This window comes from Ovis aries, chromosome X, assembly GCF_016772045.2.
Source record: "Ovis aries strain OAR_USU_Benz2616 breed Rambouillet chromosome X, ARS-UI_Ramb_v3.0, whole genome shotgun sequence".
In the NCBI taxonomy this organism is placed as follows: domain Eukaryota; kingdom Metazoa; phylum Chordata; class Mammalia; order Artiodactyla; family Bovidae; genus Ovis; species Ovis aries.
In genome coordinates this window covers 64,109,883-64,137,872 of record NC_056080.1, presented here as the reverse complement: position 1 = coordinate 64,137,872, position 27,990 = coordinate 64,109,883, and the positions used below count along the sequence as shown (strand labels likewise).

General features: G+C 39.1%; 1 protein-coding gene across 30 annotated transcripts in view; it reads right to left on the bottom strand.

Moving 5' to 3' along the window:
* Positions 1-2,276: 2,276 nt before the first annotated feature.
* Positions 2,277-27,990, bottom strand: part of TAF1 (TATA-box binding protein associated factor 1) — a 70,140-nt gene continuing 44,426 nt past the window's right edge. For 4 of the 30 annotated variants that reach the window (XM_012106888.5, XM_060408170.1, XM_060408171.1 and 1 more), the window contains exons 33-39: positions 13,957-14,024; positions 13,293-13,409; positions 9,441-9,566; positions 8,560-8,661; positions 8,148-8,304; positions 7,417-7,594; positions 2,277-4,188 (exon numbers count right to left, since the gene is read on the bottom strand). In XM_012106888.5, the coding sequence (XP_011962278.1) occupies positions 3,969-4,188; positions 7,417-7,594; positions 8,148-8,304; positions 8,560-8,661; positions 9,441-9,566; positions 13,293-13,409; positions 13,957-14,024 (968 nt within the window). In that variant the 3' untranslated portion in view covers positions 2,277-3,968. Of the gene's footprint in view, positions 4,189-7,416; positions 7,595-8,147; positions 8,305-8,559; positions 8,662-9,440; positions 9,567-13,292; positions 13,410-13,956; positions 14,025-14,113; positions 16,021-18,553; positions 27,435-27,990 lie in introns of those variants that run through there. The other 26 variants (XM_012106891.5, XM_060408173.1, XM_042242183.2 and 23 more) reach the window with 9 other exon arrangements.

Sequence of the window (27,990 nt, the reverse complement as noted above, 5' to 3'; positions counted from 1 at the left end):
TATTCACTGGAAGGATTGATACTGAAGCTGAAGCTCCAATACTTTGGCCACCTGATGCAAAGAGCTGACTTACGGAAAAGACCCTGATACTGGGAAAGATTGAAGGCAAGAGAAGGGGGTGACACAGGGTATGAGATGGTTGGATGGCATCTCCAACTCAATGAACATGAGTTTGAGCAAACTCTGGGAGATAGTGAAGGACAGGGAACCCTGGCATGCTACAGTCCAGGGGGTCACAAAAAGTCGTACATGACTTAGTGACTCAATGACAGGGAACTAAGATCTCTCAAGCCACATGGTGTGGGGGAAAAATCACTTGGAAAGAAAAGAATCACTTGGGGTATCTGTAAAATATACAGACCACCAATTTTCCCTAGGCATTGTGACTCAAGAAGGTTGAACTGGGGCCTAGGAATCAGTGTTCTTGAAGCACACCAGTGATTTATCTGCAAAGCCAGGGGAGAATATTAGATTATTATATTCAGCAAATATTTGCAACATAATTCCTAAAACCCTGCAGTTGCCAAAGAAGCTTAACTAAACTACCAACAGGAAAAGACTGGCTATTTTTACACTGATACAGAACTCATGTTTTGGAAACACAATCCTGAGGTCACCTTTTCAAGCTCAATTCTACTCCCACTGAAAAATTTCCCACTACTTTCAGGATATAGACAAAACTTCTTATCAGGGTCTACAAATGCCAAGAGGTATGGTTTCCTTCTTACTGCTTCTCTATCCAATACTCATCTTTCTGGTCTTAAAGGTGACCCTTCTCCAGTCCAGTTTCCCCATTAGTAAAACAGGAATAGTAACACCTATCTCAGATGGTTCAGGATCAAATGAGATCAGATAAGAACTCTCTGTACGGAAGCTGGCAAAGTGAATGGCAGCTATTATTTAATCAAATCAAGCTCTGTTTCTACTTCTTCACATTGAGTTCTTCAACCCACCTGCCATCTGGTTTTTGTACCCACCATTACAAGGAAACTATTTTCACAAGGCTCACCAACTGCCAAGTCCAAATGACAAATTTCAGTCTTTATCTGATTGACCTTTCTGCAAGTAAGGGGGAGACAGAGGATGAGACGGCTGAATGACATTACTGACTCAATGGACATGAGTTTGAGAAAACTCTGGGAGATAGCGAAGGACAGGAAGCCTGGTGTGCTGCAGTCCATTAGGTCACAAAGAGTTGGACACACCTTAGCAACTGAACAACAAAAAATGTGTATCCTGGTTTCCTCATACTTCTGGCCAGTCTTTCAAAGTAACTTTCTTGGTTCTTTCATTGCTTCCTTTTTCAGACTTTTATGTTTTATCACAACAACACATGCTTATTTATACACCAATGACAGCTACTCAGCAAGGTCTTCCTTGACCATTAAATTAGAACCTTCACCCCAAACCCTCTCATATCACTTTGTCTTCAGAGTACTTCTCTCACTCTCATTCACTTATCTGTCTTCCTCTCCCATGTTTTATTCACTGCTATAGTCAGAGCGCCAACAATAATGCCTGGTACTCACTAGGCTCAATCAATGTTTCTTCACTAATTAAGTGAAATCTCCCTCACATTTAATCATTTGTAGATTCTACCTCCCCTCAATTCTCTCAAATCTTTGCCTATTCTTGCATAAGAACAACTGACTCATACTTTGCTTAAATGACTCACAATCATATCCAGTCCTGTTCTATAGTCCATAGCCCAAACTGCTGCTAAAATTATCCAAATCCTTCAATAGATTCTTACTATCTTTAGGATTAAGTCCAGATTCTTTCGCATAGAGAGCTCTCTGTGACCTTCGTGTGTGCTCAGTGGCTCAGTCGTGCCAGATTCTTTGCAACCCATGGACTGTAGCCTGCCAGGCTCCTCTGTCCACGGGATTCTCCAGGCAAGAATACTGGAGTGGATTGCCATGTCCTCCTCCTGGGGATCTTCCTGACCCAGGGATCAAACCTGTGGGTTTCTTATGTCTCCTGCATTGACAGGCAGGTTCTTTGTATAACTAGCGCCACCTGGAAAGCCTGGTGGCTCAATAAATGCTGAATGAATGAATGAATCCCATGTACCCATCCAATCTGCTAAACCAAAATTCTGGAAGTCACCTTCCATTTTCCTTCTCCACTCCCAAATGCCAATTGGTCATCAAGTCCTGTTGACCTGTCCCCTAAATATCTTTCAAATTTACCCTCTTCCTCCCTATCCGAATGCCACAGTCCTAGTTCAACTATATTTGCCACCTTCCAAACCATTCTCCACACTACCACTGGAATTATTTTTTTGTAATTTTTATTACAAAAATAATATGTTCTTATAAAAATTCAAATACAGAAATAAAAGTACAATGCCCCACCCCATATACAAATAAGCATATAGCCCCTTCCCCTCCAATTTCATTGCCCAGAGGTTATCACTGTCAACCACTTTGTGTAAATCCTTTCAGACTTTTTCCTTTGCATATACAAGTATATATAAACACATATAAATATATACATGTGGTTTTATCATTTATAAAAATGGGATCACACTTGTTACACATGACTCTTCAATTTATTTCATTCAATATACTGAGAATTTCTAAAACACAAATCATATTTTATCACTCCACTAGCACATTTCATTCTCCACTAGCACATTCTCATTAATATAAAATTCACATTCATTAGCATCAAATTCAAAGCTCTTGATGATATGCTTCCTGTCCATCTTTCAGTCTCACCTAGAGCCATTCCAGCATGGAGGGACTGGAACATAAACCACCTTAAATCCTTTCTGGAACAAGGCAGGTACAAACAAACAAACAAACAAACAAGGAACACACTCTGCTATTTGCCATTTCTGGAGTTTGGCCTTTTCATTTCATGTGACACTCTGCCTGGACTTTTCCATCTGGCAAGCTCCTACTAATTCTTCAACAGTCAGCTTAAAAATTATCTCTAAGAAGACTTCCCTGACTTTTTTCAGACATGACTGTTCCTCTATTTTCTCCTATGTTTTATATCTAGCTTAATTGCACTTATCTTACAGTACTGTAATGATTTATTAACATGTTTTGAATTTCACTCTCCCTCCCCCAATTTAATGGTGAGATCTTTCAATAAAAGGAATGTGTCTTATTTAATTTTGCATCCCAAGGAGCTGATAGAATGCTTATCATGGAGCAGATGCTTAACAAATCTGTTGAGGATTTTATGATTCTAGGAACATTTACTGAGTACCTATTCTGCACAGAACCATATCCTAAGCATGAAAAGAAACAGAAGACACAGTCTTTGCCCTAAAGAACTTACCATTTCCCTACCATTTCCCCTGGAGGGGGAGGGACAGAACACATTTACATGGCGACATATCATTTCTGACATATATGCTGTTTCAAAGATTTATCATTTATTTGCCTCCAATCCACTTAGGAACAAGGCATTGTATAATCAAATAAATAATAAATAAAGGGCAGTTCAGTTTGTCCAATAGGTTTATGGTTTTAGTGTGGTACAGAGTCCACCAGAACACAATTCTCTGTCCCAACAGGGGGCTGTCAATGGTTACAGCCTGCAAATTAGAAAACTGAGATGATATCATGCTTGGCAATTTTCTAATACATCAAGAGGACATAAAATTATTAGATATTTCATAATTTCTCTTCCTTCCCCAGGAACAAAATGATACCAAGAGCAATTAATAGAGTTAAGGAGAGCATTGCAGAAGGAGGAGAGTGCTCTCTTTTTGTTAGTGGTGGGGGAAGGGGGTTGCCTGGTTTTAAATCAAAGGGTGGCACTGCCCCAGGAAAATCAGAAGAGTTAATTTATTATCATTTACTTATTATTTTTTTAAAAGCTACAGTATTAATTAATTTGGTAGTTTCAGGATCAGACACTGTAACAAATAAATATAAACAAATGGGGGAAAGGTGAGCCACCTAGGCTGGAGAACAGGGAAGGCGGACCAAGGAGGCCGAAAGGAAGCCTCATTCATCAGAGTCCAAGTCACTGTCCCCAGCAATGGAGTGGAAATCCTCACTGTCCTCCTCGTCCTCTGACAGCTGGACCTGGCTTAGTACGCTCGGCCCAGAGCGTTGCTCTTCCTCCTCATCTTCTTCCTCCTCTGATACCTCATACCCACCGATGCTGCTGAAGCTTGTGTCTTGGGTGTTCGACTTGGGATCAGGCTCCTCATAGCTCCCATAACTGAGAAAAGAAACATGTCATCTCTCAAGCTCGGACACCATCCTCTAGCTGACCAGTCCCGTTCTCAGTGCCACCAAGGGATCAGCCCATCTCACCTCCCCTGGCCACTAAAATGATGGCTCTGGACTGTTCTATGGGTACCTGAGAAAAAAATGATCCTATTCTAAAACATCAACTTGCCAACTTCATATATGCAAGAATCTGAATGAAACTCCCCTACACCTGAACAACACACTGCTAGCTTACGTGACCATAAATGCTCTGATAAGCCTCGTAGGTTTGTTGACCACTTATAGCCTCACTCACCTACATATCCAATTAGTCAACAGTCCTAAAGATTCTACCTCTTCAATATATCTCACCTTTATCCCCATCTTTCCAGCCCTATTCTGCCTGCTTTGGCTTCATTCTTTGAGATCTCTGGCCTGCACCACTGTAAACAGTCTTCTTCCAGTCTTGCTCTCCCCAATTAATTTCTTCACATTTCTGCCAGAGTGCTCTTTATTTTTGTTTGTTTGTTTATTCTTAATTTTACTTTAAAAAAAATCACACAAGTAATGAACGTTTACTGGTTTTAAAAAAAATTAGAATATACACCAGAAAAAAAAGAAAAAAATCACCAATAACTCTACTACCCAGAGATAATCTTTCAGTATATGACCTTCCAAATTTTTTCTATGCAGTTTACTTTGATGCTTAAACATTTTTTTTAAATTTACAAAATTGGAATGCTCTATATACTCTTCAGGAATCTGCTTTTTCACTAACGTTTATAATGAACATCTTTCCATGTCAATAAACATACATCAATAGCATCATTTTAACAGCTGTGTGGTATTCCACTGTGTGGCTGTAACATGATTTATTTCAGTCTCTCACTAGAACATTTAACCTGTCTTCAATTATTCCACTATTAGAAACAATGCTGTGATAAACATCCTTGTACAAACATCTTGATGAAGGTTATTTTATTATTCCCATGGAATAACTCCCTAGATATGGAATTGAGAGGCCAAAAAGGATATGCATTTTTTAAGTTTCTGATTTGTAAGATAAATTGCTATACCTCTCTCACCTACCCCATTTTTTCAATTTCTATTACCAACCAGTGGTTTCTGAATGTCCTTTTACTCACATCTTTTCCAACACTGGGCATTATTATTCATTTTAATCTTTGCCCATCTGATAGGTAAAAAATTACATTCGGTTGTTTTATTGCATTTCTTTGATTCTTAGGGAAGCTAAGTTTTCATAATTTATTGGCCATTTGCATTTCTTCTGTGAATTAATTCATGGCTTCTGCCCATCTTTCTTCTGGGGTACAGAGCAATCTTTTTAAAATACAGATTTGATCATACTACTCTCATTCAATGTCTGCTCAAAATTATCAGGCCCTTCATGATTTGGTCCTTATCTACCTCTTTAAACTGTCTCTATTACACGGATCATGATGAAAAGCACCAACCACACTGAGCTACTTGTATTCTTGAGAAGTGTTTCATGTCTCTGTGTGTTCATACATGCTCTTCTTGGTCTCTGGAATGCCCTTCCCTTTCTTCTTCATTTAGCTAATTCCTACTCTGATTCAGCTTAGTTTCTCTAACCAGCTCCCCTACTCCACTCCTACCCGAGCCTCAGAAAAATCCTGTGGTTTCCTATCACAGCACTTTTCATGTTACACTGTGATCATCATCTGTTTGCCTGTTTTAGACTTCCCACTAAACCGAACTCCTTGAAGGAAGGGATAACATCCTAGTTGCTTTTGTACTTGTGACAAATATTTGCTCGATGAATTAAGACTCTTAACTGCTTGCCGGATGTGTGCTTAGTCGCTCAGTCATGTCTGACTCTGTAACTCCATGAACTGTAGGCCGCCAGGCTCCTCTGTCCATGGGGATTCTCCAGGCAAGAATACTGGAGTGGGTTGCCATGCCCTCCTCCAGGGGGCTCTTCCCAACCCAGGGATTGAATCCCGGGTCTCCCTCATTGCTGGTGGATTCTTTATCATCTGTGCCACCAGGGAAGCTTGCTGGATACCTTTGGCTTAGATGTATCATATGTATCTTAACATATCCAAAGACAAATTCATTTTTTGCCTCCTTTCCCACTCCATCTAATACCTGTATTCCCTCTTTCTTATGTCAATGACATTCGCATTCATTATGTATCTAATCTCCTTACCTCTTAAATCCAAATGATCTATCCTCTAAACAGCTCTTAAATATGTCCCTTCCCTTTCCTCCACTCCTAACAGATCCTAGTTGAATTTCTTATTATTGCCCTGAAAGTGAAAGTGAAGGCTGCTCAGTCATGTCTGACTCTTTGTGACCCCATGGAGTCCATGGCATTCTTTAGGCCAGAATACTGGAGTGGTTAGCCTTTCCCTTCTCCAGGGGATCGTTCCAACCCAGGGATCGAACCCAGGTCTCCCACATTGCAGGAGGATTCTTTACCAACTGAGCCACAAGGGAAGCCCAAGAATACTGGAATGGGTAGCCTATCCCTTCTCCAGCAGATCTTCCCAACCCAGGAATTGAACCAGGGTCTCCTGAATTGCAGGTGAATTCTTTACCAACTGAGCTATCAGGGAAGCCCAATCATTGCCCTAGAGTTATTTAACACATAAACTTGATGTTACTTTCTTTTCCTTAAAGTGATGATTCTCATTAACCACAATCCACATGTCTTAGCACACCAGTTAAGGTTCTCTAACGACATAATCCCTTGCTGCTTCTAGAGTCACAACTCCCAACAACTTCCCTTTGGTCTGAAATTTCTTTGCTATATTTCTGTGCCTTTGAACATACTGTTTCACCTCTAAGGATCTCCTCACCTGCTGCCACTTATATACTTAGTAGACTTCTATTCATCCTGTAAGGCCCAGTTCAAATGTCCCCTCATTTGTGACACTCCCTGATTACTCCAAGCAGAGTGAGACACTTCCTCCTCCTCAGTGTGACTTGGCACTTTGTACTAAACTTATGCTATATAGCTCTTCTCACACTGTATTGCAATGATTCTGTATCAGTCTCTACCACTAGACTGTGAGCTCCTCAAGGGCAGGATATGTCTTGCTCCTTTGTGTATCCCCAAGGGCCTAGCATAGTGCCTGGCCCTAGTAGGTGCTCAAGCAATGTTTGATGGATGAAAGTAATATGATGCTGGGCCCTCTGACATCACAGCTGAGCACTGATGCCACAGCCCCCATAGCATGTTGCTATCGATTACCTGATATAGCTATCCTCCAAACCATGAGAAGCCTCCCCACCGTCTCCCTCATAGGACATCATGCTTTCTTCATTTTCCATGCCCATCCTTGTGTTTTCTTGAAGCATGCGGGGCTGTTTGGGTCTTATCCCACCAGATCCTACATCCGAGTCACTTCCACTTTCACTCAGCTGGATAGCTATGAAAAGAGAGAAATCCTGAGATAAGCTTGACAGAATTAACATCTTTGGCTTAGTCTTCCAGAACTAGTTAATCCCATGCATCTACACAGGTATCTTGCCTGGACTCTTCACCTCAGAGGACTGCCTAGGGTCAACACTGACAAGATTTATAGTTCTGAAAATGAATTAAAAAACCATTTCAGTCCAATCTGTTTTTTTCCCCTATCATCTCCTTCTATATTCTTCCCCTACTATGGCAATTAATTCACAAAACATCTCTTTTTCTTAATTTTCTTTCCCTATTGCCACATATAACACATCTTTCTCATTTTTATCAAGTATTCAATCAAACTTGCTGCTTTGGCATTGCTTTTCTGACTATCATCTTTTTCCACCTATGCTGTATTTTTTCACCTCTTCTAAGACCAATGAATTTAATCATCCTATGAGTGAATGCTCAGCACCCTGAGGTCTATTAATGGGACTTCAATAAAAGAATAGCTTTTGGTAACAGCATATGTGGCCCAGAGCTTCCTCTGAGCCCTGAGTGTGCTATGGTGAGCTATGTACCAGAGAAAGGATTATCTCCTTCTTCATCACTCCCAGCATCTTCCTCATCATCTTCTCCTTCAGACATAAGCAAATCCTCATACAGGACACTGGCTTGAGGCTGTTGCACAGTTCCTTCCTCTTCATCTGCAAGATCACCATCTGCATCTTCACCTTCCTAAATGAAACCAGTTGAGACCATTAACTGACCAAGTAAGAGACCAGAAGCCACCACCAGCCGCCCCCTTGCTGCCTTATAAGATATAATTTTGGTGGATAGATTTGGTCAGCTGGTTCCAAGGATTAAAGTCATACTGGGCCTCACTATAGAGACCCTATGGTGTCGCCTGGGGACTTGGCCTGTCCTGTACTTCTGGGGCACCTACCATATAAAGGTATAATGAAACCATAAGCTTTCTGTAAGCATACTCACTGGGGCTGGTGTCTTAGGTTTCCCATCCTCCTCCTCATCATCATACCCTTCAATATCTACATCAGAGTCTTCCTCGCCCAGCCTACCTCGGCCCTGGTGCATCTGAGTAAGGAACACAAATAGTACATCATTGAGGGACACGCCGGTAGGAGGAGTTAACCAGGGGCTCTCACCCAGGACAGATGCTCCTCCCTGATATCCCGGCCAACCCCACAGCTAGTGGGGGCTGTTACACAGCTCAAAGCATGTGCATTTTCCCCCATTCATTCTTTGGAAATCACAGGTAGGGTAAAAATTAAACCCAAAGAATAGGAAGGTCCTTGGTCTGTTATTAGTATAGCATCACAAGGAGACTTCCTTTCTAAACAAGCTTTCCCTAGCTTGTGTTGGACTCTTTGGGACAGAAAAACCCTCCTGGATTTTGCACTCGCCAGTGGAACCTTGACCGAGATCAGCTGATAAGATTTCTGGCTTCAGATCAGGAGTATCTGCTGATACCTCTAGAAAAGGCCAATTTAAAAAACTTAATTTTAAGAACAACTTTGATAACAGATGTACAGTAAAGTAGCAGGGCAATTATTTTGAACTATGTCTCTGAATGCAGCTGGTCTTTCCAGTCAGGCTACTCTGATGCCTCACACACTTTTCACACTTGTGTCTTAAGTTCTGCTGTGCCTGACTCTGCCCAAGATGACAGAAGACAAGCCAGTCACATGACCTGCCACCATCCCACATTGGAATCACATTTCCAGGCTTTCACTCCCAGGGCCAAGGGGTCTGATCATCATCCTTGACACATGTCATATATCACCACCATCACTCATCCATCCCCTACCCCTAAGCATACTACCAATCTCACTAAGAGAAAAAGACTATCCTACCTGTGTCACCTGCTTTTCTGGAGTGGCAGTGGGAATATCCAGGACAGACATATTGCTCTCATCTTGAAATACAGAGGCATCTCGAGACATACTGAGGGATGTGTTGGTATCATACAAATCAGGAGGCTGTGGCACAAATCATACAACTTAGCTTCTATTTAGTAAAGGGAGTAAAAAATTCAGAGAACTCCCCTTTAGTGCATTCACTGAAGAAAATGTCATGCAGAACAATCCATTTAAGGAAAAAAAAAACATAGTTTTGACACAGCGTTATGGGCAAGTTTTGGGGTATCTCACAAATCTTGTTCATTCTATCAAAGAGGCATCCGATGTATATGATCAGAAGCCTGAAGTAGAAAAGCATCCAAGCTATGGGACAATTCTATGTCCTAATAGCCTCTCTGGTCAATAACCTAATTTCTTCTAAGTGTGGTCTTATTGCTTTTAGGCCCAGGGCTCCACACCACTGCTATTCTGACTGTTTTGGTGTAGAGACATCTAAAATGGGATAAAGAAATGTCAATTCCAACCAGAACATGGAAAGGGGTAATAGCTTCTGAGCTCACTAGAGGATAATACGAGGCAAAATAGCATGGTGAAAAACCACGGACTTTGGAGTAAACTGCCCTAGGTTTGAGTCCTGGCTCCACCATTTGCTAGCTGACTAACTTAAACAAATAACTTAATGTCTCTAAATCTTAGTTTCAACTTTAAAACATGGATGGTAATATCCACCTCACATGGTTGTTGGGAAAATTAAGAGATGTGTATATATGCTCCTTACCCCATGCCTGGCAGTCAAAAAATTATAGCTCCCTTCCCTCTTCCCTCTCCTAAAGTGAAGAGGGATTTAGCAAATGGACTATTTAGTGAAAGGAGGGTGTGTGAAGTAGCTTCAGTCATGTCTGAGTCTTTGAGATCCTACTCTGTCCATAGGGATTCTCCAGGCAAGAATACTGGAGTTGGTTGCCATGCCCTCCTCCAGGGGATCTTCCTGATACAGGGATTGAACCCGAGTCTCTTATGTCTCCTACATTGACAGGTGGGTTCTTTACCACTAGCACCACCTGGGAAAGGAGGGCAGGAGGGACTAAAAATTAACAGGCTAGCAAAGCCTGCTCATTTAGGAAAGGGCTCTCTAAAAAGTTGGCTGAGGGTAGAAATATCACACAGTTATTAAAAATGTCTTCAAAGACCATTTAATGAAATAAAATGCTCATAATATAATGTGAAGTGAAAACAAGACACAAAATAATAAAGACCAATTTCACATTATAAATGCACACACACACACATTACAGATTTGAAGAAACACACCAAAATGTTCACAGTGGTTTGGTTCTTTCTCAGCGGTGGACTTGATTTTTAAGTAATTTATTTATTCTGTATGTTTCCCAATTTGTCACAATGAACATGTTACTTTTATCAACAAAGAACCCACATATGTGTTACTTTGCTGGTTTTGTTTTTAAAGCAAACAAACAAGGCTGAACGGGAACAGGGTTCTGGAGAAAGGAAAAACTGAATTCAAAAGGATTACAAGTGCAGATAAAGTAGTTGTGGAACAAAAGAAGAGAAAATTAGGGAATGAAACACTATGTGGAAAAATATACAGCAAGCAATTTTAGATAACATGTCAAGCTGAATGTATAGTGCAATATAAGCTGGGTAGAAAGAGCTGAGTGAAAATACATTGATTACCACCCATTTAGAGGTGGCAGTAAAGTATGATTACTGTCATATTTCTACACAACAAAATTGTATTAAAAAGGCAAAGGCAAAGCACTCGCTCAGTCATGTCCGACTCTTTGCGACCCCATGGACTGTAGCCTATCAGGCTCCTCCGTCCGTGGGATTCTCCAGGCAAGAGTACTGGAGTGGGTTGCCATTTCCTTCTCCAGGAAATTTTCCCAACCCAGGGATCGAACCCGGGTCTCCCACATTGCAGGCAGACGCTTTACTGTCTGAGCCACCAGGGAAACTTACACACATTTTAATATTTAATAGCATTTGGGTTTGAGAGTAATATTAAGTAAGGACAATCACTCACATGCATCTTCCTCAGGTTCAGAGGTAATGAACTGGGCTTACTAAATGTGTATATATGAGTGAAGGCAATGATAAGAGAGTGAACTGGAATAATGAAGAGGCAATACCTATACCCTACTCTTACCAGGAGATCCTTTAACTGCACCAAACAGCTACTGCTCAGGAGGGAGCACAGTTGCCAGGTTTTCCTCAGCTATTTTTGAGACAGTATGGGAGGGGAAGGACTCACCACAGGGCTAGACTGATGCTGTCACAGACCAGAGCAAACCATATGCCGCTCTCCTGAGGAATGATGGCTAAAACCCAGGCTTTAACTTACCAGAAAGGGTCTGTGGAAGCTGCTGGGCCTATTAGCAAATAGGACCTTCCTGGGGAACATCACTCACCCAAGCCCCCTTGACCCAATCTGCCCACATACTCCTAGAGCTTTTCCTTGTTCTGGGCCTGGAGGAAGTATCTTAGGGCTCTTTGTATTTGGCCCCTCAGTGACCTAGGTTTTAGGGTGAAAGAGAGAGTAAAAGATAGATAGGGAGACTGTATGAATGAGATATAGACAGCAATTATCCAACAAAGATCACACAGGCTGCATTTATTAGTTCAGAGTGAAACCTGAGCAGAATGAAAAAGTTTTCCAGTGGGAATTGGGAGAAACTTGCATTAGAATATTTGTAAATTTGAAAGAACCTCTGAGAACCCTGTAGATCACTTTCATACACATAAGGAAATAAACATTTACTGAATGTCTACTGTGTGCTAGGCAAATGGCCTCATTTAATGTTTACAACAATCTTGAAAAGTACATTTTAGAGAAATGGAAACTGGATTAGAGGGGTCAACTTCCCAAAGTTCACAAAGCTAGATAGCAGCAGAGCTAAGACTCAAAGCCAGGACTGTTTTATACCAAACTTCATGTATTTTCCACTTTACCACAGTGCCTCCAACACAGTTATAGTCTGGTTAAGTCCTAGTCTTCAAATATGCTGGCCCTCTAAGAGTACAGTATAGATGAAATACTCAGCATATTCAAGGGTCAGATCAGAAAGACTAAAAATTTCTTATTAATCTTGTTCTCTAGTCTTTGACATGGAAATTTAAGAACACTATAAACATTACCTTCTTCATTTACAGGGAGAGAAAGTCAATCCAGGAAAATGGGTGATGTCTGAGCTACACTAAGACAATTCAGAGGGAATAATGTGGCCCATGTCTATACTCTTGGGATGTCACAGAACCCTAATGGGTGCTTCCCAGGTGGTGCTAGTGGTAAAGAACCCGCCTGCCAACACAGCAGATGTAGAGATGTGAGTTCGATACCTGGGTCAGGAAGATCCCCTGGAGGAGGAAATGGCCACCCACTCCAGTATTCCTGCCTGGAGAATCCCACAGATAGTAGAGCCTGGCGGGTTACAGTCCAAAGGGTCGCAAAGAGTTGGACACGACTAAAGCGACTTAGCACAGCATACACAGAACCCCAATGCTGAGGGCAAAGGAACTCCAGGGATTCAAGAGGATGCCTTTGGCCATGGTAGTCAGGAGTCTGGTACTCCTAAATACTGCCTAAATGACTAAGACCCCACCCCATTCATACATCCCACACCTGTCTCTTTTGGATCCAACAAGGCTACCAAGACCCATGGCCCTCACTCACCTTAGCCTTTGAGAAGACAAGAAAGCACACGAAAGGCATATGAAGAGGAAGGACAGAGAAGAAGGGTATCTCAGTAAATACATCTGTTAACATGCTCCCAATTTCCAAAATCAATAAGAAAACTGTAAGAGGAAGTTTCTAGTCCTCAGACTTACCTGAGGTGTGTAAGGCCCTGGGGTCATTGGGTCCAAGCTTTCTAATTCTGCTTCCTCCAAAGCTGCTTCTTTAGCTGTACAAATATCCTTCTCAAGTTGAGTCAAATGCTCATCATACTGAGAAAGAAAAGTACAGAATTCATTCAACATGTGTTTTAGACATTGAGCAGCAAACAAAAATCCCTGTCTTCGTGGGAGGGAGGTTCAAGAGGGAGGGGACCATGTACATCTATGGCTAATTCATGTTGATGTATGGCAGAAATCAAACCAATGTTATAAAGTAATCATCAGTCAATTAAAGATAAATATAAGTTAAAAAGTTAAAGATGAGCACAGAAAAATAAGTTTATAAAAACCACTTTCTGATGAACTTACTAAAGTGATGTCAGCCTGTGAAAAAAATCCCTGTCTTCATGAAGCTTCTATTCTCGTGGCAGGATACAACGATACATATGGTAATAAAGTAAATAATTATACACTTATTAAAAACATTTAGTGCTGGGTAAGAAAATAAAGCAGAGAAGGAATACAGACTGTGGGTTGAGGGTTGAGGTGGGATATTACATATTAAAAAAGGATAGGTAGAGAAGGCCTCCCTCAGCCCTAGGGAACAAAAGGGTTCCAAAAAGTTAGATCCTACAGGGACCTCCTCTTTTTCACTTACCTCAGTCAATGTCTGGTAACAGATGTTCACAATCTCCTGAGCAGTCTTAGTATACTGACTTTCAGGCCCTATAAATGAAAAAAGAGAATGCCATTACTTTAGCTCCAGAAATGCACTTTCTGTCACCAGCAGTGGTATCCTCTTGTCCTGCTGCTGCTGCTGCTAAGTCGCTTCATTCGTGTCCGACTCTGTGCGACCCCATAGATGGCAGCCCATCAGGCTCCACTGTCCCTGGGATTCTCCAGGCAAGAACACTGGAGTGGGTTGCCATTTCCTTCTCCAGTGCATGAAAGTGAAAAGTGAAAGTGAAGTTGCTCAGTTGTGTCCGACTCTTAGCCTAGGTCCAAAAAATCATGCTTCAGCTTTAACTTGGACTCTTGCTCTAATTTTGGAGGTGGAAAATTTCAAACACACACAAAACCAGAGACACTAACATAATGAACTCCCATGTACCTCTTACCCATCTTCAACGATTATATAAATGGTCAATCCTGTTTCATTTTACACACCAACTTTCACACTCTTCCCAAATTATTCTGAAGCAAATTCTAGCATTTCATCCATAAATTGTTCACTATGTGTCTTAAAGGACTCTTTAAAAGAAATGAACATGGACAATTCTATAATGGTAGATACATGTCATTATACATCTGTCAAACCCATAAAATGTACAATATCCAGAGTGAACTCTAATGCAAACTATGGACTTTGGGTGCTAATGATGTAGATTCATCAGTTGCAACAAATGTATCCCTCTAGTGGGGGATGTGGATAACAGGGGAGGCTGTGCATGTGTAGGGGCACAGGGTACATGGGAATACTCTGTACCTTCTGTTCAATTTTGCTCTAACTGCTCTAAAAAATAAAATACAGTAACAACTATTGAAAAAACAATGACTGAGGATTTCCCTGGTGGTCTAGCGCCTAAGACTCCATGCTCCCAAAGCATGGGGCCTGGGTTTGATCTCTGGCTGGGGAACTGGACCCCATGTGCTGCAACAAAGAGCCTGCATGCCACAACTAAGACCCAGTGTAGCCAAATAAATAAATAAATGTTTTTTTTAATTAAAAAAAAAACTATATTATACCTAAGGTAGCTAACAATAATTCTTTAACATTATTAAATGGCCCGTCAACATTCACATTTCCCCAATTGTTTTATAAATGCTCTTTTACATTTTTTTTTTAGAATTATAATCCAAATAAGGTCCACACACTGCATTGGACAGATGTGTCTCTTTAAGATAGTTAACCTACTGGGTGATTCTTAACCTAACTACACAGTTCCCCATACAGATTTTGTTATAAGTTGTAAATTGGTGACTTGCAGGTCTATCAGTTTTATTTGGCTCACAAAAAATCAGTTCAGGTGGTGATCAGTTTGTGATGTGAAGAAATATCAAATTATTGTATTATATACCTGGAACTAATATATTGTTGTAGGTCAATTATACTTCAATTTAAAAATCACTTCAGTCTGTGAAAACGGATTGAGCTGCGTATTCATACACTTCTGTATGTAAATTACACCTCAATTAAAAGCTTAAAAAGAGCTTAATTAGTTGGCAACATTTAACAATCAAGAGATTTCATATAAAAACCCAAATATCTGGCTTCTCTCAAAAAATTAAAAGGTGGCAACACATGGTCAGCATTCTCACGCAGCACCAGTGGGCTGATCTGAGGAGCAGCTGCCTCTCTTAGATAAGGCATGTGTTTCACACAGTCCCTACCAGCTCTGCTTGTTTATGCCTGGAGCCTGAAAGCATCTGAGTTGTTATTCCCTGTCTTAAGTGCTTTATAATATTCTTTAATATACTATTTACTCACCTCCTCATTTGTAAAACCAATTTTTGAGTACCTCTAGGTGCCAGGCATAATACACAGACATGACTAAGATACAGACTATATCCTCAAGAAGCTTATGGTCTAGCACAGTGTGCATGTTAGTCACTCAGTTGTGTCCAACACTTTGCAACCCCATGGACTGTCGCCCTGCCACGCTCCTCTATCCATGGAATTCTCCAGGAGATCTTCCCAAGCCAGGGATCAAACCCAGGTCTCCTGAAATGAAGACAGAGTCTTTACTGTCTGAGCTGCCAGGGAGCCCAGTGAGACAGACTATAAACAAATGAGGTGATACAATGCAGTGAAAAAATACATAAGAGGGTTTAGTAGAGGCATACAGGAGGAAGTGACCAATGCTGGGATGGAAGAGGTAAAGAAGAATTAGGAAAGGCTTCATAGAGGAGGTGATCCTTGACTTAAACCTACTATTTATCAGGATGTAAAGTATAAAAAATATATCCCATGTGACATCTTTGTGCCATAACTACATAACTACTCTGAGTATTGTTATTAAGCTATTCTTCCCTGGTGGCTCAGCTGGTAAAGAATATTTCTGCAATGAGGAAGACCCAGGTTTGATCCCTGGATTGGGAAGATCCCCTGGAGAATGAAATGGCAACCCACTCCAGTATTCTTGCTTGGAGAATCCCATGGACAGAAGTGCATGGTGGGCTACAGTCCACAGAGTTGCAAAGAGCTGGACATGAGTGAGCGACTAACACTTTATATTTTTTATACAAACAAATAAGTTGACTTAAGATTAAATTTCTCACAAGCATAGGTCCATCTATTCTTCACAAAAGATGTAAAATAAAGTTGTATCCTCACACAAGCTGCCTGTGCCAAACCAGAAGGAAAACTTAAGTCAACTAAAAGATATTCAGGACATAAAGACAGCCAGAGCTGGCTCACAGTCAGGAATAGTTTTGAGAGATAGGAGTCCACAGCTCAAGTTTCTGAGTTCTAATCTCCTAAAGCCACCAGTAGGTTGGTCCTCAAAGTACTGATGGAGACAGACTGCAAAAGTTATCATACAAGCTTTCATGCTGATTAGAAATGCATGATGCTAGAGAAAATAGGCTGCATACAAGTCACAGGCTTCCTTTACTGAGCAAGTACATCAGCAGCTTATGGCAGTATCCTGGCTCATACACCTACAAGAACCTGACTCATCGCTAAAATTCCAGCCTACAGATTAATTCAGCTCTTCAGTTCTGAAACTGAAACATAAACCAACCCTTTCAATATCTCAATCTTCTCATTTATAATGCAGGGAAAAATTAATTTTATACATTTGCAAAGTCTTCTCCCTTAAACCACTTTAAAGATGTGACCTCTTCACTCCCCATTTTCTTTGCAACACATAACTCTAAAGAAATATCCACTAATAATACTCCAGAATATAAAAAATATCCTTATTTATATAGTTAATACACTTCTCTATGTGTTTTAATTACTAGCTGTGTCTGTTCTCAGTTTTTGACAATCCACACTCTTAGGAGTTACAAGCGTTTCAGCTACTTAACTCTACATATATGAAAAGTAACACTGAAGTATTTTTTAATTTTTTTTTGGTATCCTTTTATTGTAACCTTTTATTTTGTATTGATGTATAGCCAATTAGCAATATTGTGATAGTTTCAGGTGAACACTGAAGGGATCCAGTCATACATATACATGTATCCATTCTCCCCCAAACTTCCCTCCCATCCAGGCTGCCAGGTAACACTGAGCAGAGCTCCACAGCACTGAAGTATTTTTGATGAAAGATAGAGGCAGAGTTGGCAAACCACTGTTACCACCACCGAAAAAGGATAAAAATACCCAGATATCTATACTTATACCAGAAATTCTTGAATGGGGTGGTAATGAGAGATCCATGAACCCCCTGAAACTGCAAACAGAATTTTGTATGTAATATGTATTTTTTTGAGTAGAAGATCCACGCTTTTCCATCAGATTCTCAAAGGGGTCCATAACCACCTCCATAAAGCTAAAAATTGTGCTCTATATTCTGCAGTAATCAGGTGCTTACTAAAAGCAGGATGATCAGCTTTAGGTTTCACAGCTAAGGAAGAAAAGAGTCATCCAGTGAAAAGACATACACAGACAACAAGGCCTCTGTGGGAACAATAAAGATGCTGGGGCTATTGTGGGGGAGAAGAGAGTAAATAGAAACTGAGTTTCAATTTCCCAGTCCCTAAAGAATTACTATACAGAAAATCAGAATTTAGCAAGAATAACTTCCAGAATGAAACAAAAATGAATATGAAAGATAAGGCTGTCTATGAATTACCACTGTGTCTTATAAGAGAACAAGTGACCCATTTGCAAAAAAGAAATGTTTCTGTTTGTAAAAAAGAAAAGTTTTGTTTTTCTTCTCTCTCCTTATTTAGTAAATCATGGCAAAGCAGCTGCAAATGTAAAAAAATATATTTATATTTATACTTTGCCTCATTCATAAGGACTGGCAGTGGCCTACAGAATCATATGTAATTCAAATTCAATGTCCCTAAATAGTGATAATTCCAGTGACAGCTTTGGAAAGTTGATACTTTACTAAAATCAAAGAAAATTCCTTTTGTCATTTCTAAGTTAATTTCGCTCTTTAGTAATGTCAGGAGAAGAAAGCTACAAGCTTTGTAGTTCTAGTAGTGAGATAGCAAACAAATATTACTGCTATCTAAAAGGTTTCAGAGAAAAAATACCATTAAAGTTAAAAAATAAAATCTCAGTAGCAGTAGAAAGCTTTAAAATCAGTGCCAGATTTAATATATATATATAAACACTCACATATTTTTTATTGAGGCATAGTTAAGTTACAACATAGTAATTCAAAATTTTTATACATTATATTCCCTTTAGTTATAAAATACTGGCTAATATTCCCTGTGCTATACAATATATCCTTGTACCTTTTTTATACATAGTAGAAGCCACAGTATTTTTTTAATTGAAGTATAGTTGATTTATAACATTGTGATAGTTTTAGGTATACAGCAAGTGATTCATTTATTTATATACATTCTTTTACAGGTTCTTTTTCATTATTGGTTTTTATAAGATATTGAATATATTAATAGTTTCCGATATTTAGCTATTTTACATATAGCAATGTGTATCTATTAATTTCAAACACCTAATTTATCCCTTCTTCCACCTTTCCCCTTTGGTAATTGTAAGTTTGTTTTCTTTTTTTAATGTTTTATTTATTTATTGACTGTGCTGAGTCTTTGCTGCTGCAAGAGGCTTTCTCTATTCATGGTGCATGGGCTTCTCGTTGTGGTAGGTTCTTTATTGCAGAGCACAGGGTCCAGAGCATGCAGCCTTGGTAGTTGTGGCACACAGGCTTAGTTGCCCCATGGCATGTAGGATCTTCCTGGACCAGGGACTGAACTCGTGTGCCCTGCATTGGCAGGCTGATTCTTAACCACTGGGCTACCAGGGAAGCCCTGTAAGTTTGTTTTCTATGTCTGTGAGTCTATTTCTATTTTGTAAATAAGTTCTTTTGTATCACTTTAGATTTCACATATAAGTAGTATCATATGATTCTTTTTTATGGTTGAGTGATATTCCATTGTGCGTGTCTGTGTAAATTCTTTTTTTATTCATTCATCTGTTGATGGACATTTAAGTTGATTCCATATCTTGGCTGTTGTAAACAGTGCTACTATAAACACTGGGGTGCATATATCTTTTTGAATTAGAGTTTTCATCTTTTCCAGACAAATGCCTAGGAGTACAACTGCTGGATCATATGTAACTCTATTCTCATTTATTCTTTTTTTTAAAAAAAATTTTATTGGAGTATAGCTGCTTTACAGTGTTGTGTTAGTTTCTGCTGTACAACAAAATGAATCAGCTATATGTATACATATATGTCCTCTTTTTTGGATTTCCTTCCCATTTAAGGTCACCACTGAACATTGAGTAGAATTTCCTGTGCTATACAGGTTCTCATTAGTTATTTTATACATAGTATCAATACTGTATATATGTCAATTCCAATCTCCCAATTCATCCTACCTTGCCCTTCCCCCCATTCCCCTCTGGTATCCATATGTTTGTTCTCTAAGTCTGTGTTTCTATTTCTGCTTTGCAAACTAGTTTATTTTTAGTTTTTAAGGAATCTCCATACTGTTATCCATAATCAGCAGCCACAGCAGTTTTAAAAGCAAAGTAGAAATTCAATTTTTTTTCTGAAGCATTCATAATGCTATACAGTTCATTCTTTTGCCTTTTTGAGTCATATAGAAACAGAATTTACTTAAACAATATCACATACTTAGATGAATGAAAAATTGTCCACAACAATGTCAAGTGAAAATTGTACAACCAAATATATGCTTTCATTTGTTAAAAAAAAAAAAAAGGAAAGAAAGAAAGAAAAAATATATGGTATGTATAAAAAAGGCCCAGATGCTTCACACCAAACCCAACGGTACTCTGGAGAACAGGATGGGGAAAGGGGAAGGACAGGGAGATTTTTCCTTTTCACTTTATACAATTTTATATGGTTTTATTTTTTTAAACTTTTTAGCATGGGAAATTTCAGTTTAAGTTATATACTTGAATTTTACAGACATAATTTGGCAAAGACTTTAAAATACTGATAATCCCAGAGCTGGAGAGGTTGTAGGGAAACAGACATTCTCCTTCACTGTCATTTTTATTATAAACAGGCGCAACCCTTTTAGAACACAATTTTAGAACATCTATCAAAATTTCCTACAAATGTACAAGGATATCAATTATGATACAAATATACATGCTATGGAATACATTAAAAAGAATGATAGAGACTTCTATGTACCAACAATAAGATAGGATCAGTAAAGACGTTAATTCTCTCTAAATTGATCTATAGGTTTAACTCAATTCCTATTAAAATTCCAGCAAGACTTTTTTTGTAGATATAGACAAAATACTTCTAAAATTTATGTGGAAAGGGAGAATAAGAACACAATTTATAAAAAGAATAAAGTGAGAGGAATCACTCTACCTGATGATAACATTTACAGTAGCTTAGCTATAGTAATCACGGCAGTGTGCAGAGGGATAGGTCAGTGGAACAAAATAAACCCAGAAACAGACCCATGCATTTAGCTGATTTTTCACAAAGGTGCTCAGAGCAATTTACTGAAGTAAGAATAGTCTTCTCAACAAACAGTAATGGAACAGTAGAACATCCACTGGCAAAAAGAAAATGAACCTCAATCTAAATCTCATATTGTATATAAATTCAAAATGGATCATGGATTTAAATGTACAACACTAAAACTATAAACTTTTAGAAAAGAAAATATAAGAGGGCTTCCCTGGTGGCTCAGAGGTAAAGAATCCACCTGCCAATGCAGGAGACACGGGTTTGATCCCCAATCTGGGAAGATCCCACATGCTGAAGAGCAGCTAAGCCCATGACTGCAACTACTGAGTCTGTGCTCTCAAGTCTGGGAACCCCAACTACAGAGCCCATGCGCTGCAACTACTGAAGCCCAAGAGCCCCAGAGCCTCTGCTCTGCAACAAGAGAAGCCACCGCAATGAGAAGCCTGCACACTGCAACTAGAGAGCTGCCCCCACTAGCCACAACTAGAGAAAAGCCTGCACAGCAACGAAGACCTTGCAGAGCCAGGAATAAATAAGTAAATAAATAATAAAACTTTTTTTAAAAAGAAGATATAAGAGAAAACCTTTGTGATCCTGGGTAAAGCAACAACTCCTTAGAGACGTACCAGGAGCACAATGCAAAAAGAAAGAACTGATAAATTGGATTTCATCAAAATTAAGCATTTCTGTTCTTCCAAAAATACTGTCCAAAGACTGAAAAGATACAGACTAGAAAAATTCTTTGTAAATCATATATCTAATAAAGGAAGTGTACCTAGAATACATAAAGAAACCTTAAAACTCATTAATCATAAGAAAACAATGCAATTAAAACTGGGACAGGACTTCTCTCGTGGCTCAGTGGTAAAGAATCCGCCTGCCAATGCAGGAGACATGTGTTTGATCCCAAGTCCCAGAAGATCCCATATGCAGTGGAGCAACTAAGCCAATACACCATAACTACTGAGCCCACGTGCTGAAACTACAGAAGCCCACACACTCCAGAGCCTGTGCTCCACAACAAGAGAAGCCACCACAATGACAAGCTTGCACACCACAACTAGACAGTGGACCCCACTCGCCATAACTGGAGAAAAGCCCGAGCAGCAACAAAGACCCAGCACAGCCAAAAAAAACACACACACACACACACCTGGGGCAAAGAAACAGATACTTCACCAAAGAAAATACATGGGTGGTAAATATGCACATGAAAAGATATTTAATATCAATAGCCATTAGGGTAATGCAAAGTAAAAACATAATGAGAAAGATGAACAGATACAATTTATCTAAATAGTGGTAATACTAAATACTGCAGAGAAACTGTATGATTCGTTCATTGCTGGAAGAAATGCAAAATGGTATAGGCATTCTGGAAAAGAGTATAGCAGTTTCTCACAAAACTACACATATATCTACCATCTCATTCTTGGGCGTTTATCTCAGAGAAAGGAAAATTTACATTCATACAAAATCTTGTACATGAATGTTCATACCAGCTTTATTCACAATGGCAAAATACTGGAGAACTGAATATCTTTCAATGACTGAATGGCTGAACAAACTTCTGGTATGATGAACACTACTCAACAACTTAAAACATGAACTACTGACACATACAATAATTTGAATGGATCTCAAGAATTATGCTTAGTGAAAAAAAGGTCAATCTCAAAAATACTGTACTATTCTTTATATAAGATGCTCAAGTATCAAGAGTATAGAGATGGAAAACAGCTAGGTGGTTGCCAGGGAACAAGGAGAAAGGTGCGTGCACGTGGAGGGACAGGAATACAAAGAGGTATCATCAGGGAGTTCTTTTGTGATGACAGACCAGTTCTAAACCTTGATTGTGGTGGTTAGGTGATGGCATAAAACTGCATAAAAAATACACATGCACAGATGAATATAGATTTTTTTTCAAGGTGCAAACTGAATAAGGTCTGTAATCTAGTTAATGATGATGCATCAATTTCCTGATTTTGATATTGAACCACAGTTATCTAAGATGTTGCCACTGGAGGAAGGTATATAAAGGGTATACAGGTCTCTATAGACTATTTTTGTAATTTCTTGAGTCTAAAATTATTTCAAAATAGAAGCTTAAAAAAAGAGGATCGGGATATATTCATGAACAAAGAGAGCAAATTACAGAATAATTATCTATAAAAATGTTCATTGTTGCCAAAAGAAAAAAAAAGACAAAAGTTAAACTAATGTGTAATTATTTACCATGTTTTGAGTCAAGTACAGAAAACAGAATAAAAGGATATACACCAAACTGTTACCTCTAGGGAATAAAACCACAGAAATAGGAATGTGCAGGTAGGAAGAAGCTTTTCTCTTCTTTTTCAGGAGAAGGAAAGATTTATTACTTGCAGCAAGTAAGAACACTGGGGATCTTTCCCAAAGCAGTGTCTCCAGAAGTTTTAATATTTAATTCTATTTCTGTATCATTTGACCTTTTTTATAAGAAGTATGAATTATTAAAGAGGTCTGTTGTTTAGTCGCTCAGCCATTCCAGCTCTTCATGACCCCATGGACCATCATGGGATTTTCCAGGCAAGAATACTGGAGTGGGTTGCCATTTCCCTCTCCAATTAAAGAGGTCTATTTGACAAAAATGCAAATGACAGTTTAGAAAGAGGTAAGTCTAGAAGTCTAGGCTGGGATGTTGGCTAGGTGACTATTTATTGTAATAATTTAGGCAAAATATAATGAGGGGTTTAGTGATATGCTAGAAGTCAGGGATTTATTCAACAGGAAGAATCAAAAATAACTCTGAGGTTTCCAGCTGCGACTCAGTGATGCTCAGTTCAGTTCAGTTCAGTCGCTCAGTCGTGTCTGACTTTGCAACCCCATGGACTGCAGCACACCACGCTTCCCTGTGATCACCAACTCCCGGAGTTCACCCAAACTCACGTCCATCAAGTTGGTGATACCATCCAGCCATTTCATCTTCTGTCGTCCCCTTCTCCTCCTGCCCCCAATCCCTCCCAGTATCAGAGTCTTTTCCAATGAGTCAACTCTTCGCATGAGGTGGCCAAAGTATTGGAGTTTCAGCTTTAGCGTCAGTCCTTCCAATGGACACCCAGGACTGATCTCCTTTAGGATGGACTGGCTGGATCTCCTTGCTGTCCAAGGGACTCTTAGGAGTCTTCTCCAACACCACAGTTCAAAAGCATCAATTCTTCGGCGGTCAGCTTTCTTTATAGTTCAACTCTCGCATCCATACATGACCACTGGAAAAACCACAGCCTTGACTAGATGGACCTTTGTTGGCAAAGTAATCTCTCTGCTTTTGAATATGCTGTCTAGGTTGGTCATAACTTTACTTCCAAGGAGCAAGGGTCTTTTAATTTCATGGCTGCAGTCACCATCTGCAGTGATTTTGGAGCCCCCCCAAAAAATAAAGTCTCACACTGTTTCCACTGTTTCCCCATCTCTTTTCCATGAAGTGATGGGACCAGATGCCATGATCTTAGTTTTCTGAATGTTGAGCTTTAAGCCAACTTTTTCACTCTCCTCTTTCACTTTCATCAAGAGGCTTTTGAGTTCCTCTTCACTTTCTGCCATAAGGGTGGTGTCATCTGCATATCTGAGGTTATTGATATTTCTCCCGGCATGATGCTAGTAACTCATTAAATCCAGACTGGAAACAGTAAAGGAGTGAGTCAAGTAAAGGACAGAGGGAGAAAGTTGGAATAGAGAAGGATAGTAAAATATTCAGTTTGAAGCATGTTTCAAGTTCCACTGGGACATCCGAGAGGAAATGTTCAGCAGGTGGTTGGGATATATATAGATCTTTGCCCAGAATAGAGTTGAGAGTCATCAGAAAGAGGTGGTGGTTAAACTTGTAGTAACAGGCAGAATAACATTCAGTAAAGGAGACTGAAAAGTAATGGTCTAAGAGGTAAGAGGAAAGTAAGAGCTGAAAGTTGTCATGAAGCCAGTCATACTATAATTTCAAGGAAGAAATGCTCAATGATGTCTAAGAGTGGGGTGAGGTAAAGATAAGGACTGGAAAGTGCCCACTATACCTGGCAATTATGTGATCCTGTTCACTTGGTATGCTTGGCAGGGTAGAAACTAGATTAAAGCTGAGTGAGACATGAATGGCAGGTAAAGAATAGGAGAGACACATTACATGTTCATTAAAAAAGAAAAAAAAAAGAAATTCTGATCCATGCTACAACATGGATGGTTGAACCTTGGAAGCATTATGCAAAGTGAAATAAAAGCCAGATACAAAAGGACAAATATTCTATTTATTGTATGAGTCTACTCATATGAGGTACCTAGAAGAGGCAAATTCACTGAAAGAAAGTAGAATAGAGTTTACCAAGAACTGGGGGAATGGGAGAATGGGGATACTGAGTTTCTGTTTGGGATAAAGAAATGGTTCTGGGAACCGATAGTGGTGATGGTTGCACAACATTATGAATGTACTTAATGCCAGCAAATTGTAAACTTAAAAATGGTTGAAAAGGTAAATTTTTATGTCATGTATATTTTACCACAATAAAAACAAACAAAAAGTCAGCTATGAAAAGAATGGATGGCAGCAAGTGGCTGAAGCGATATCAAAAGAGATTTTATTCTCTTTAATTATGTGAGACTTAACCTCTATGTAGGAATACTTATACCTTGGCCCCAAGCTAAGGAAAGTTGTTGACAGAAAAAAAGAACCTTAATATTTATTAATGGCCAAACTTACAGACTTAGAAACTAGTATACAAAAATACTTTAAGCATTATATTAACCTGTTAACAATACTATTTTTCAAACTGATTGAAACCTTTAGATTTAATAACCACTTTGCAGGAGGGGAGCACATGTACAATAGTGCAAAACTTTTAAATTAGCCAGGAATAAACTCAACAACAAAAAAAGTAGATGCTCAATAGCAATAAAAACTATAAAATATATAGAAATAAACAAAAGATGCCTAGAAATTATACAACATAACCTAAAAGTCTTTACTGACAAAGGTAAAAGAACATGTGAATAAATGAAGAAACATGAGCTTCTAGATGGAGAAACATATTACAAAGATATACATTCTCTTCAAATTAATCCATAAATTAAAATAAGATTTCAAAATTATCTGTCTGTCACTGACAAGTTAGAATTTAACAAAATGATCCTAGAGTTTATTTAGGCTAATTGGGGAAAGATAGTCACATCAGAGGAATTTAAAATTATACAGTCTGAATGATAATCAGAGACACTATCTGGTGATAATAGTGTAGATTAGATAAACAAATAAATAAAACAGAATGCTCCAAAATAGGTTAAAGAATATATAAGAATCTACTACATGATAAAGGTAGCATTTTGTACTAATGTACAAACGGACAGACCATTCCGTAAGTACAACTTGGACACTTTGGCTAATTCTTTGGAAGAGAAAATAAGTTAGATATTTACCTTATATCTTAGATTCTATTTTTAAAAATCAGTAAATGTTTAAATACTATACATATTAGAAGAAAATATAGTTGGTTATCTCAGAGTAGGGAAGGTCTTTTAAACAATTATACAGAAATCTAAACAGCAAAGACTGATAAATGTAACTACATAAAAATGAAATTTCTATGTCAGAAAATACAATACACCTAAAGACCTTCTTGGGCACAACAGAGTAATTGCTATTGAATTAGTCTTCCCACTGTAACCAGAAAACTGCAAAAAAAAAAAACAAATGAAATAACTGTTTCTGACCAGGAAGTATAGGACTGTCATTTTGGAGAGAAAGGAAATAAAGGAAGTGAGCCCTACAATTGTCCTTGGCTTTCTGCTGAATCCAAGAAAAGCACAGCAGTCTGACTAAGCCATAGAAACAGATACTGGAGTTTGAGGAGGCTAGAACAGTTAGAAATTGCAGGACAGAACTGGAGAGGCGGGAACTCCACAGACAATCTAAGATCTGCAGAAAAGCTCTTAAATCTTTGGCTGAATGCTAAGCTGCACGTGTGTATATGATGAGCTCTACAAAAGAGTCCTATACACAGAACTATTAGAGATCACACAGGGTTGGGAGTTACTCAAACAAAAGTGTAGAAAAAAACTTCCCTGGAGATTTTTTGGGTAAATTTATTGTTTTATCTAATCTAGATTGTAGGGTCCTGCTGAACATTCTAAAACTTCAGGCACTGAGATTTTATGATATGTGATCTACTTATCATAGGTATGATGGTTTCTTATTAATTTTTGGTTTGAAGAACACTGGAGGAGGAACTTGTTAGGAAATTCTTTGGGAAAAGGGGTTTCATCACGAATAGTTTGGCATCATCTATTTGTACAGACTATGCGGGCATGCGTGAGTGCTCAGTCATGTCCAACTCTCTGCAACCCCATTGACTGTAGTCCGCCAGGCTCCTCTGTCCATGGGATTCTCCAGGCAAGGATATTGGAGTGGGTTGCCATGCATTCCTCCAGGGGATCTTCCCGACCCAAGGATCAAACTTGTGTCTCCTGTCTCCTGCATTGGCAGGTGGATTCTTTACCACTGAGCCACCTGGGAAGCCCACAGACTATGCAGTTTATCTTAAATTTAATCAAACATTAAGTACTAAGGCCTCTGCCAACTACTTTACGGTTTTGCTAAGACTGGTATAAAGTTTGGGTGTGTTTTTCAGACAGGATTTCTTTATCTGTATCATTCTCACTGACATGGAATGTTATGTGACTTTTAGGACTATTGTGAATAGTTCTAATCCCAAGTTTTGGGTTTCTCTGATTATGAATGTTCCTTCAAATGTAATCTGAACATGAACAGAGGCTCTGCGATTGATTCAGCACCTATGTGGTAGCTGAACAGACCCCCTAGAGGCTTGAACACTAGTGTGCAGTCTATCACCACCACCTCGAGTACAAGACCTGAGTCCTCCAACTGCATACTTGTAGGTGAAGTATCACTTGTTGCTTGATGATCCTAACCTTAGTGCTAAGCATTCTAGCTATGTACAACTTAGCTCATATGTTATATACATGATAATGAAAGTATGTAAAATGCTATAGAAATATGCCATATGCAATGTGGTATGTGTGAAGAATTTGAATGGAAAGGGTCA